This window comes from Somniosus microcephalus, chromosome 15 (genome assembly GCF_052327205.1).
Source record: "Somniosus microcephalus isolate GS21.2 chromosome 15, FLI_Smic_1.0, whole genome shotgun sequence".
In the NCBI taxonomy this organism is placed as follows: Eukaryota; Metazoa; Chordata; class Chondrichthyes; order Squaliformes; family Somniosidae; genus Somniosus; species Somniosus microcephalus.
Genome location: NC_141001.1, coordinates 52,988,190 through 53,001,792, shown reverse-complemented (window position 1 = coordinate 53,001,792; position 13,603 = coordinate 52,988,190). Strand labels below are relative to the sequence as shown.

The 13,603-nt window shown below is 45.7% G+C and overlaps 1 protein-coding gene across 1 annotated transcript in view; it reads left to right on the top strand.

Moving 5' to 3' along the window:
* The window catches only part of saxo4 (stabilizer of axonemal microtubules 4), a 235,906-nt gene that overhangs the window by 50,617 nt on the left and 171,686 nt on the right, over positions 1-13,603 (top strand). The window contains exons 5-6 of the mRNA XM_086007780.1: positions 1,799-1,927; positions 10,269-10,332. Of these exons, the coding sequence (XP_085863906.1) occupies positions 1,799-1,927; positions 10,269-10,332 (193 nt within the window). The remainder of the gene's footprint in view (positions 1-1,798; positions 1,928-10,268; positions 10,333-13,603) is intronic.

Here is a 13,603-nt window from a genome sequence, read left to right as displayed (position 1 = left end):
ATCATAACAGAAAACCGATCCCTGGATGCCAACACCATCATACCTGGCATTAAGGAGCCCTAAAATTGACACACAAATTCATATTGAAAGCTGCTGAAATATTACTACTCCCAATATTTCCTGGGAACAGATGCAGAAGAACATGGCATACCTGTGTCCTGGCCAATATTTATCCCTCAATCAGCATCACTAAAAACAGATTATCTGGTCATTAGCACATTGCTGTTTGTGGGAGCTTGCTGTACGCAAATTGGCTACCGTGTTTCCTACATTACATCAGTGACTGCACTTCAAAAATACTTCTTTGGCTGTAAAGCGCTTTGGGATGTCTGGTGGTTGTGAAAGGCGCTATATAAATGCAAGTCTTTCTTTGGCTGGACATTTTGAAGCTAATTAAGCACACCCATAGTGGATAAAAGATTTGTTTAATTTTTTCTACCGAAGGTGAGTATCAACAAAGTCCAAAGATTGAATTTCATATTGCTGAACTTTGCATCTTCCAACCTCCCAAGTTCTGGCTTTATGACTGGCAAGAACTTAGGGGCATATAGCAGAGATCAGCAACAAAAAGGCTGAAAATGCTTTCATGCCACATCTTGTTATAAGCCTGCTGAACCTTCTTCCTAAATTAACTTCCATAGGCAGAATTTATTATCTTCATAAGGAAAATAACATCCAAGAAAATTCAGATTGTTCTTTTTTATCTACTACTATCTATGTTGGATGGAAAAATTGATTGAAGTACTTCAATTTAGGTCCAGCCTATTTCTTAATCACTCTGAAAATACACCATCATATAACTGTAATCAGTAGGGAGAAGAACAGGAGAGCTTGGCTGGGGGAAAATAAATCATCTCGGGTTTTCTCTCCATCAGTAACCAGTGACCCTTGCTGGAAAGTGGGAGCACAATTGAAAATTGTTTAATTTTTAGCTGCACTTTCATTTCCTAATTGATGAAACAATCTCAAAGAGATAGAAAAATTCCCAATGACAGGCACTTTATGATGGATATACATTGGATACTATGTTACTCCAATTTATCCCTATCACTGTACTTCAGTGGAGACATCCTGGCATTGGAGATGGTACATCATAGAGCAATTAACCTGATATTGGGGATTAGGCACCTTAGTTACAAGGATAGGTAATAGAAATAGGAATGTTTTCAATTGAGAATAAAAGCCTTGGGGGAAATCTTACTGATGTATTCAGTATCCCAGGGGTGTAGATAACTTGAACCCTAATAATATATCTGACATAATCACAAACTCTATAATAAGGGAGAACATGGATTGAAGCTAAGAAGAAGAACGGTAAAAAAGGCAATTTGGGTTTAACCTTAATCAGAGGGTGCTGAACATATGGAACAGACAGTGGACAGTGTCGCCAGATATGGAGGAACTGGATAGATATTTGGCAGGAAAAAAGAGGTGGAAGAGTATGAGAGCTGGAATAGTGTATGGAATTTTTCCAAACTTTGTGATTGGCCAGTTAGACCACAGTGGTCTCTTCTGGCCCTGCACATTCCTGTAATTTTAGGTTCCAGAAGAACAAATGCATTCCAAAATTGGGTGTGCTTTTGGTTGAAGCATTTTATAAGTGGGATTGTCAGTATTTTTTTCTATTTAAACCTATTAAGGAGAAATGTTATTTTTGAAAATAATTTATATTGGCCTTTACCTCATGGACTGATCAGTACAGGTGACAGGAATAATAAGCTGGTGTGACATAAATTAAAGAATATGTGTCACATTTCTAACTCATGTTAATGTTTTTCTTGTCACTTCCACCATGCAGATGAAAAATGTCCATATTGACACAAGAGACCATGGACCATCTTCCATCACGGGAATTGAACCCAAACACATGCCCTTACTACATCAAATTCAACCACAGGATCCAGTGATGCTGGAGAATGGAGACTATGTAAGTGCAGTATGTCATTGCTGGTGGTTGCACATCTACCATTTATTGAGTTTAAATGATTTCTTTACTGACTGCTCTCAAAATAACTTCTCCAAATCTGGGTGAACAACCATTTGTTGTCCAATCACAAATGTTACTTTTTCATTCATGAGTGCTGAAATCTGTAGCAGCCATGTCAAGTGGCCATGGCACATTTTCTTGTTCATTTCACAAGACTATAAATTTCAGAATAACTGCCATGTCTATTCACTCTTCAACCCATGGCTTAAAAGTTAACAACTTCTCAACTAGCCAAGACCATGTTTTTTGACTAGAAAAAAATAAACACCTCTTGCCAACTTGTAATTAATGGTTAGCAGTATGAAATGAACTTTTTGGGGTTTGGGGAGGCATGCCAACAATAACCTCCATTCATAAAGTACCCTTAACATTGTAACTTCAGGGAGGCAGAGATGGGCAGTAGTAAGAGAAGAATGGGTGGGGGTGGGGGGTGGTGGTGGGGTGTGGGTGGGGGGGAGGCCGTGTGGGGTGACTGAAGCCATAGCTTAATTTTCAGACTCTTAAAACGTGGCAGTGGGTTTCTGCATGTGTATGATAACTGGCTGATGAAAAACAATTCCCTCTACCATAATTTTTTTTTCATCAACTACCCTTCACACCAGATCCCTACCTGCATTAAGGAGGGCATAAGAACATAAGAAACAGGAGCAGGATTAGGCCATTTGGCCATTCGAGCCTGCTCCGCCATTCAATAAGATCATGGCTGATCTTCTACCTCATCTCCACTTTCCTGAACTATCCCCATATCCATCGATCCCCTTAATATTCAAAAATCTATCGATCTTTGTCTTGAGTATGGTGAGCCATCTGCTGCTAGAGGATTTATTTTCTCTCTTGTTCAGAATTCAAAAGGTCAAGGATCAAGCAAGACACTATAGTTATTTTCTAACTTTTTAAAGAGTTTAATTTGACACATAGTGCAACAGTTTTTACCAGAAAGAAAGTAGTAACTTTTCATACAACCTTTTCTAACAAGTACAACTTCACGGCAACTAATTGGTCAAGTTCTTTGTCTTGAGAGATAAAGAAGGTTCCTCTCCTATGCTGTCTTGTCCAGATGTCACATGTGGTCCTCCTGAAAACCCTTGTAGAATGGGGTCTTTTAAATGGTTTTCTTTCAAATCTACTGCTTGATCATCATACATTATCTGGGTTGATTTAAACACCAAAGAATGTCAGATCAGTTTGCAGGCCTTGCTTCCTTATTTTTTTTTTATTTGTTTATGTGATGTGGGCGTCGCTGGCAAGGCCAGCATTTATTGCCCATCCCTAATTGCCCTTGAGAAGGTGGTGGTGAGCCGCTTTCTTGAACCGCTGCAGTCCGTGTGGTGAAGGTCTCTGCAACTATCAGCATTGTTTCTTCTTATCAGTTACTCAGGTATTGTAGCTTACAAAGGCTCCCTTCAGACTTGCTTCTCTCTCCAAACATCCTGGATAATAAGCAAAAACCATCTTACATCCTGATTTTGGTCAAGAAATCGAGTCCATTATTTAGTCTTCTTTAAAAGAAGTATCAAAAGTCCATAATGAAAAGTCCAAAATCCTTCACTGCTCAACCAGAAACCAGGAGATGCACAAGAGCAGCCCAGTGAATATTACCACTCCCAATGTTCCTTCCTTGCTGAGTGGGGTGACTAACTTCTGCTGTCTGCGAGGCTGAGGCTAGAAGCTCAACATTAGCTGACTCTTGACAGCCATGAAATTCTCCATCAATTCCCAATTATCTCTTCTTTCCTGAAGGCAGTGATTCACAGTCACATACAGCTCCACAGGTACCAACAACCCTCCAGTACCGTATCCAAGTGGTCATTTTTTATATGCATACCTGGACAGTGAGTATTGGTAGCTGACTCGATGATGGAAGCATCATAGCTAAGACCTATCTTGTCTTCATCCTACATCCACATACAAGTACTCTCCAGCAAGGGTCACTGGTTACTGATGAAGAGAGAAAACTGGTTACTGATGAAGAGAGACTGCCACAAATTATCACCTCAGTTCCAATCTCCCAAAGCAATGGATATTGCTCTTCGTTTACTATGAGGAGAGGTATTGAACAAAGGGAGTATTATGGGATATTAGCTCTTTAAAGTGAATCCCAAGTTTATTGATTTACTTTCCCCTCCCTATTTCAAGGACACAGACTAATTGTAATACTCTCACTGCTGCCCTTGCTGAGATCAGTATACTCAGCACAGACCAGGGATTGAACCTGGCATCTTTTTTGAATGTTTCTGTATGGCACAGTACCACACTAGGTGGTGCATACACCAATGGAGACATCAGCGCACTAGAAATCCATTAAATTTGTATCCCTTTGTGTTTTTATCTGTCCATCAGTCAAGTATTGTGAGTACCGGTTACTTGGCTGGCATGTGGTACAATGCCTTCCTATTTAATTTGGTACTGTGTGATAATGCATCTCACACCAAATTGTAGAATAGATGTAGACTGGCATTGTTTCTGTTTATAGCATTCTTCAATAGTCTTTTTTACAACAATTCATCTACACTGATATTGTGTCTTTCTGCATTTTAGCAACATGGATGCAAAAGAATGTAGGAATTTCAGTTAAAAAAATCTGGAAATTAAAAAAAGCTAGTAATCAGTAAAAAAAAAGGCCATGAAGCTGTTGGATTGTCATTAATGTCAATAATGTCCTTTAATGAAGAAAACCTGCCGTCCTCGCCAGGTCTGGCCTAAATGTGACTCCAGCCCCACACTAATGTGGTTGACTCTTAAGGCCCTCTGAAATGGCCTAGCAAGCCACTTAATTACAGTGGTTCAAGAAGAAGTCTCACCATCACCTTCTTGGAGCAATGAGGGATGGGCAATAAATGCAGGTTTTACCAGCGATACCCCAATCCAGAGAATGAATAACAATAATAATTACAAAAAAGCTAAGAGTACCCTATACATTGGATAATTGACCTAGTATTATCTGAAACAGGTTTACTCTTCCAAATTGCATAAATAAATCAGGTTGGCTGGTCTGTCATTAGTGCAAACGGGAGTACTAGGGATTTGCCTCGCTTGAATCAGATTACTGAGACTGCCACGAATTATCACCTCAGTTCCAATCTCCCAAAACAATTGATATTGCTCTCTTAGTTTACCATGAGGAGAGGTATTAAACAAAGGGAGAATTATGGGATATTAGCTCTTTAAAATAAATCCCGTTTAATTAATAATTTGTGGCAGAGCCACCAAAGGACTCAGAGCGGTTGTACATAATTCCTTTAACAGCAATGTAATTACTGTCTGTGCCTGTACCTTTAATTACACTGTTTGACTGTACAATGTCTAGTTACCTTCACAGCGCGGTTTCAATGTGATGATGTCATGCTGTTAGTCACGTGATTCCCCAATGGCGGGAAGAACGTGATGACGTCATGACATCAGCCTTCAGACCAGGGGATCAGTCCTCATGGAGCCTTCAAGGAGAGCAGACCTGTAGTTGATGTATTCCAGCAGTTTCTAGTTAAAACCTGTTTTGTTCCATTAAATTTCATTGTTTTAATTGTCTGAGTCGAACTCAGTCTTTTCGATAGGAACCTCCGTTCCTACATTGGTGACCCCGATTTCTACGAACAATTTTCATGGAAGATTCATCATGGACACGAACGCCGTCACGCTGAAACTGCCACAGTTCTGGGAGCAACAACCAGACGCCTGGTTTATCCAGGCTGAAGCCCAGTTCGCCATCAGGAACATCGTCGCGGATCAGACCCGTTATTATTACGTGGTCTCCGCCCTCGACAGTGCAACTGCCTCACGGATCATCAGCCTCCTCGGTAGTCCTCCTACTGACAGCAAGTATGATGCGATTAAGGCGCGGTTGCTTCAGGTCTTCGGGCTCTCGAAGTCAGAGCGTGCTCGCCGGCTCACCACGCTGCCTGGCCTCGGGGACTCCAAACTGTCCGAGCTCATGAGCCAAATGCTCACGCTCTTGGGTGCCAAACCGGAATGCTTCTTCTTCCGGGAGCTTTTCCTCTACCAAATGCCTGAGCAGGTACAGGTTGCCCTAGCCAGATCCGACATTACAGACTGCGCCGAGCTTGCTGCCGAAGCCGATAAGATTTTCACGGTAACCCAGCAGTGTTGCGCGGCCACGAGGCGCCCATCCCCCACAGACGCGGTTCCAGCTCCTCCTACAGTGGGCTGGTGCTCCTACCACGCCCGTTTTGGCGCGAAATCACGATGCTGCCGCTCCCCCTGCAGTTTTTCGCCCAAAAAAACCCAACAAAGCTCCTGCAGCGTTCCTGGCAAAGGAGGACCGGGTCTAACAGGCGCGCCGCGGTTGCGATGGCCGTCGGATCTACGGGGAAACTTCTTTATATCACCGATTCCCTATCGGGCCGACATTTACTTTGTGACACTGGGGCGCAGTGTAGCATTCTACCTGCGTCGAAGCTCGATATGCAGGCTGGGAACCTCGGTTTTTCCCTCGTAGCGGCTAATGGCACAGCAATTCGAGCTTTCCGAAAGCGGCGGGTCGAAGTCTGTTTCGGCGGTCAGTGCTTCTTTTGGGAATTCGTCACGGCCACAGTCTCACAGGCCATCCTAGGGGCAGATTTTCTGTGTGCCAACAGCCTCCTCGTCGATGTCCAGCACGGCCGGCTGATCAATGCGGCCACCTTCCACTCGATTCCGTGCTACCACGGTACCTCCGTGTCGCGCTCTATTGCCTGCACCTTCCCTCCTCCGGATGACTTCACTCGGCTCCTCGGAGAGTTTCCGGAGCTGACAAGGCCCACTTTCTCCTCCTCGGCAACGAAGCATGGTGTTGAACATCATATCACCACTACTGGCTCCCCGGTTTATGCGCGGGCTAGAAGGCTCGAACCCGGCAAGCTCGCGGCTGCGAAAGCGGAGTTTGACATGATGAAGTGGCTTGGGATCATTCGACGAGCCAATACTCCCTGGTCCTCGCCTCTCCACATTGTTCTGAAACCGGGCGACGGCTGGCGGCCATGCGGTGACTACCGATGCCTAAACGACGCCACCACTCCGGATCGGTACCCGATTCTGCATATTCAGGATTTCTCGGCCCATTTGGCGGGAAATTCTATCTTTTCTCAAGTTGACCTCGTCCGAGGATATCACCAGGTTCCCGTGCACCCGCAAGACGTCCCGAAAACCGCAGTCATCACCCCTTTTGGCCTCTTTGAGTTCCTGCGGATGCTGTTTGGCTTGAAGAACGCAGCACAGGCGTTCCAGCGTTTAATGGACTCCGTGCTCCGAGACCTACGCTTCATCTTCGTCTACCTTGACGACATTCTCATCGCCAGTGCTAGCAAGGAAGAGCACATCTCCCATTTGCGTTCCCTCTTTACGCGCCTCAGCCAGCACGGTTTAATCATCAACCCGGCCAAGTGCCAGTTCGGCCTGTAGCAGATCGATTTCTTGGGACACCGCATAACATCGGACGGCGTCGTCCCCTTAATGATGAAGGTGGAAGCGGTTACCTCTTTCCTGCGCCCGCCAACTGTCAAGGCCTTGCAAGAGTTCCTGTTTTTGGTCAACTTCTACCACCGTTTTGTCCCTAAGGCGGCTCAGCTTATGCAGCCCTTGTACGGGGCCCTCAAGGGCAAGTCCGGTAAGGATCCAATCAGCTGGACAGCCGAGATGGACCAGGCGTTCATCAACACCAAGAGTGCTTTGGCCAACACAACCATGCTGGTGCACCCACTTCCAGGTACCACCATCGCCCTTACCATGGACGCGTCAGACTACGCCATCGGTGCAGTGCAAGAGCAGTGGGTCAACGGCACGTGGCAACCGCTGGCGTTTTTCAGCCGTCAACTATGGAAAAATGAAAAAAAATACAGCACCTTCGATCGGGAGCTACTGGCCCTTTTCCTCGCCATTCGCCATTTCCGGTTCTTATTGGAAGGATGTCCCTTCACGGCTTTTGTCAACCACAAACCTCTTACGTTCACCATGGCCCAGATCGCCGAACTGTGGTCCGCTCGTCAACAATGTCACTTGACGTTTATTTCCGAATTTACCACGGACATTCAACATGTGTCTGGTAAGGACAACCTGGTGGCGGATTGCCTCTCCCGTGCGACGGTCCACGCGGTGCACCTGGGGATCGACTACGCCCTCATGGCTGCAGATCAGGCCTCGGACACTGAGGTCTAATCATACAGAACCGTTCCCTCTAGCTTCCAAACGACCGACGTCACTTTCCAGGCCACAGGCGCCACGCTCCTTTGCGAGTTCTTCATGGGCGTTCCCTGACCTATCGTGCCGGTCGCATGGCGCCGGAAGGTGTTTGATGCCATACACGGTTTGTCACACCCTGGGATGAAGGCTTCACAACGGCTTATGTCGGCGAAGTTCGTCTGGAAAGGTATGCACCTCGATGTCCGTGACTGGGCTAATACCTGCGTCGTCTGCCAGAAGGCCAAAGTCCAACGTCATGTTAAAGCTCCAGTGGCTACGTTCGTTGTTCCGGAGCGTCGTTTCGACCACGCGCATGTGGACCTTGTGGGGCCGCTTCCGCCTTCTCAGGGTTATACTCATCTCCTCACCATGGTGGACCGCACCACTAGGTGGCCAGAGGCAATTCCTTTGGTTTCCACCACTTCGGCAGATGTCGCTAGAGCTTTCATCTCCTGTTGGGTTGCCCGTCTCGGGGTACCGGCGGACATCTCTTCTGACCGTGGGCCACAATTTTCCTCGGAGCTTTGGAACGCTGTAGCTCAGGGGCTCGGCACCAAACTTCATCGCACCACCACCTATCATCCACAGGCGAACGGCCTTTGCGAGCGATTCCACAGGGCGCTTAAAGCCGCCCTTCAGGACAGTCTTCAAGGTACAGGATGGGTGGATAGACTTCCATGGGTCCTTTTGGGTCTTCGTACGGTGCCCAAAGAAGACCTGCAATCGTCCTCAGCTGAACTCATCTACGGCCAGCCTCTCCGAGTACCAGGGGATTTCCTCCCTTCTCCCACAGAACCATGGTCTGCCTCCCAGCAACTCATTAGCCACCAGGAAGCGGCCAGATGCCTCGCTCCGGTGCCTACATCAAATCACGGCTTACAGAACTCCCACGTGTCACCGGGACTGAAGAATGCTGAGTATGTATTCATCCGCCACGACGCTCACCAGGATCCGCTCAAACCCCCTTACACTGGTCCTTTCCGCATCATCGAACCAGGAGACAAATCCTTTTCGGTCGACGTCGGAGGAAAGCCGGATCACATCTCGGTGAACCGACTGAAGCTGGCTCACCTGGACCTGGACCACCCAGTCGTCGTCGCTCAACCACCCAAACATGGCCGACCGCCCGCAGCCGCTGCGCCAGATCAACCAAAGCCGCCCACCAACTTGACCACGCTCGCCGCGCCTGCTCAACCACAACCGACTGCCAGCTCGACCACCGGTCATCAACTTCCTCTGCCAGGGTATCGAAGTCGATCAGACAGACTTGTCAGACCTCCTCCTCGTCTCACTTTTTCTGTTAAAGACAATTCTGGGGGGGCGCATGTGGCAGAGCCACCAAAGGACTCAGAGCGGTTGTACATAATTCCTTTAACAGCAATGTAGTTACTGTCTGTTCCTGTACCTTTAATTACACTGTTTGACTGTACAATGTCTAGTTACCTTTACAGCGCGGTTTCAACGTGATGACGTCATGCCGTTAGTCACGTGATTCCCCAATGGCGGGAAGAACGTGATGACGTCATGACGTCAGCCTTCAGACCAGGGGATCAGTCCTTGTGGAGCCTTCAAGGAGAGCAGACCTGTAGTTGATGTATTCCAGCAGTTTCTAGTTAAAATCTGTTTTGTTCAATTAAAGTTCATTGTTTTAATTGTCTGAGTCGAACTCAGTCTTTTCGATAGGAACCTCCGTTCCTACAAATTAACACTTTTTCCTTCTCCAACTTTTTCTCTGATTTTCTCATGCTGTGGTGTGGCTCCATGGTTGTTGCAGCCAAAGAGCCTGATTTAGTTCATACTGGCAGGCTGTTTGACCATACTTGATTCAGTGTTAATTTTCATATGCTCACTCTTCCAACTAAGGTTGCTGGATAGCGATAAGGATCAAGAACTGTAGGCCATTTTTCTTTTTCGCCATCCCTATCCTGGTGATGTTGTGATCTCTCCAGTCAGCCCCAGCTGAAATCTGCTAACAGCGCAGACCAGTGATTGAACCTGGGATCTTTCTGCTCTACAAATCTCAGTACTTAGCATTCATTTACTCTTTAAGCTATTGGGGGACACTTGTTTCTTGAAATGTAATGACATTTTCCTCTTTGTGTTGATCCAGGGACCAAACTACATGTCTACAGAATATAATACTAAATATAAACTCAAGCCACTGGATTTGCCAGGTATGTAATCCTAAAGTATTAAAATGCCCACGTCACCTTTTAAAATCCACAGTTGTAGCATCTGTCCTTGTAACAGGTGCAAAAACTGGTATGTTGCAGAGAGAAAGCATAGGCAGCAGGGGGCCTTTGGGGGGAATTGTCAACTTTGCCCTCTGGGAAGTAATCGGGATCACCAGCCTGATTTTCATTCCATTGATTTCAGCTACTCAGTCAAAAGCTACTTAAAAGAACTTCAAAACAGTTTGGACTATCTTTTTTTAATTTTGCAGCAGGTAAGAGAGAGAGTTCTTCAATGGTTATTTCTCTTTAAATCATTTGGAGTGGTGCAAATTGTTGGTGGCAATTGCCAGTAGTTTCTTGCTAACATTACTTAAGCAGTTTAAGTAAAGGGGAAAAGTTAAATATTTGGGATTCTGTTGGTTTAAGAAGAGTAAAATAAGGTAACACTGCAGTAGGAGTTAATTGGCAGGCAGTGAAAACCAGTTCTCTAACCAATGACCAGGGGTGACTCATTTGGCTACAAACAAACAGTATAAAAAGACCGGTGCTAGTGCGAGCAGCAGAGCATGCCGTTTTGAGAGTTTGGTGAGTGAGAGAGTTAGGGTAAATGGGGTGTTAGGTGCTGTTTCTGTTTTGTTTCTGGCCTTGTTTTTCCTGCCAGTCTCAGGATTAGCAGACATCGCAGAGGCGGAGCAGTGAGGCGAGGCCCAGTCGAGGCAACCAGGAGCAGCAGCGGGTGTTGAGTCGAGTCAGAGAAGCGAGGCGAGGCAGCCTAAACAGGCCCCACAGGCAACATTCCAAGGGGAGGTCAGAATTCAAAAGTGACATCACAGCCAAGCTGGTAGGTGATTGGCTGGTTGGTGAGTACTTTTCCTTCCCTTTTAAACCTTTATAAGTTGGTAAGTTCAATTAAATAGAGGTGTGATATTCATCATCTAGAATCGGGGCAGAGGGTATATAATAATAGTAAATTTAATTAATTACATAGAATGGAAGAGCAGGTGATGTGTTACTGCTGCAATATGTGGGAGCTGGTGGACACCATTGCTGTTCACAGTGATCACATTTTCAGTAAGTGCTGGCTGCTCGAGGAACTCCGGCTCCGTGTTGATGAGCTGGAGCCCGAGCTTCAAACACTGCGACACATCAGGGAGGGGAGAGTTACCTGGACTCTGTGTTCCAGGAAGTAGTCACACCAATTAGATTAACTAATTCAGATGTAGTCCGTGGTCAGGGACAGGAGGGTGTGACTATGAGTGAGGCAGGTACGGGGATCCAGGAGGTAGTGTTGGAGAAGCCGCAGCCCTTGCTCTTGTCCAACAGGTTCAAGGCTCTTACTACCTGTGAGGACGGGAACGGGGACTGCAGGGAGGATGAGCAACCTGGCCACAGCACCGTGGAACGAGGGGCCATTCAAGTGGGGGGAGTAAAAAGAAATGTTGGAGTGGTAGGGGATAGTATCATTAGGGGGATAGATAGGGTTCTTTGCAGCCAAGAGCGAGAGTCCCGAAGGCTGTGTTGCCTGCCCGGTGCCAGGGTTAAGGACATCTCCTCTGGGCCGGAGAGAAACTTGGAGTGGAAGGGGGAGGATCCAGTTGTCGCGGTCCATGTTGGTACCAATGACATAGATAGGACAAGGAAAGAGGTTCTGCTGAGGGAGTATGAGCAGCTAGGGGCCAAATTAAAAAGCAGAACCACAAGGGTAATAATCTCTGGATTACTACCTGAACCACGAGCAAATTTGGCTAGGATAAATAAAATCAGAGAGTTAAATGCGTGGCTCAAAGACTGGTGTGGGAGAAATGGCTTTTGCTTCTTGGGACACTGGCACCAGTACTGGGACAGGAGAGAGCTGTTCCGTTGGGACGGGCTTCACTTGACCAGTGCTGGGACTAGAATCCTGGCAAATCGAATAACTAGGGCTGTAGAGAGGGCTTTAAACTAATTAGTGGGGGGGAGGTTTCAAGAGAGCGAAAAATAAAAATGTCAGCGGAGAAGGCAATAGAGCAAGGTGGCAGTGGGGGAATTAAAAACAAGAGCGTGTCAGGAAGGGACAGAATATATAAAGATAAAGGTAAAGTAGTAAAGGGGGTAAAAGCAGAAAAAAATTGTCACAAAACATATTTAAAAGTTGTTTATCTGAATGCACGCAGCATTCGTAACAAAATAGACGAGTTGACGCTACAAATAACTACACATGGGTATGATCTGGTGGCCATTACAGAAACATGGCTGCAGGGTGACCATGACTGGGAACTAAACATCCAGGGGTATTTGACTATTAGGAAGGACAGACAGGAAGGAAAGGGAGGTGGGGTGGCTATGTTAATAAAGGATGGAATCACTGCAATAGTGAGAAATGATATTGGGTCAAAGGATCAGGATAGTGAAACAGTTTGGGTGGAGATAAGGAATAATAAGGGGAAAAAGTCACTAGTGGGTGTAGTCTATAGGCCTCCTAACAGTTGCAACTCTATTGGTCGGAGTATAAATCAGGAAATAGTTGGGGCTTGTAATAAGGGAACAGCTATAATCATGGGAGATTTTAAGTTTCATATTGACTGGACAAATCAAATTGGGCAGGGCAGCCTTGAGGAAGAGTGCATAGAGTGCATTAGGGAAGGGTTCCTTGAGCAGTATGTTACTGAACCAACCAGGGGGCAGGCAATCTTAGATCTGGTCCTGTGTAATGAGACAGGATTAATAAAAAATGTCCTAGTAAAGGATCCCCTTGGAATGAATGACCATAACATGGTTGAATTCCAAATTCAGTTTGAGGGTGAGAGAGTTGGATCTCAAACCAGCGTACTAAGCTTAAATAAAGGAGACTATGAAGGTATGAGAGCAGAGTTGACTAAAGTGGACTGGGAAAATAGATTAAGGTGTAAGACGGTACATGAGCAGTGGTCTACATTCAAGGAGATATTTCACAACTTTCAAGAAAAATATATTCCACTGAGGAAAAAGGGGCGTAAAAGAAAAGACAGCCATCCGTGGTTAAGTAAAGTAATAAAGGATAGTATCCGACTGAAAACAAGGGCATATAAAGTAGCCAAATCTAGTGGGAGGATAGAAGATTGGGAAGCACTTAAAAGCCAGCAAAGAATAACTGAAAGATTAATTAAGAAAGGGAAGATAGATTATGAAAGTAAACTAGCAAAAAATATAAAAACAGATAGCAAGAGTTTCTACAGTTATATAAAAAGAAAAAGGGTGGCTAAAGTGAATGTTGGTCCCTTAGAGGATGAGACCGGGAAATTAGTAGTGGGGA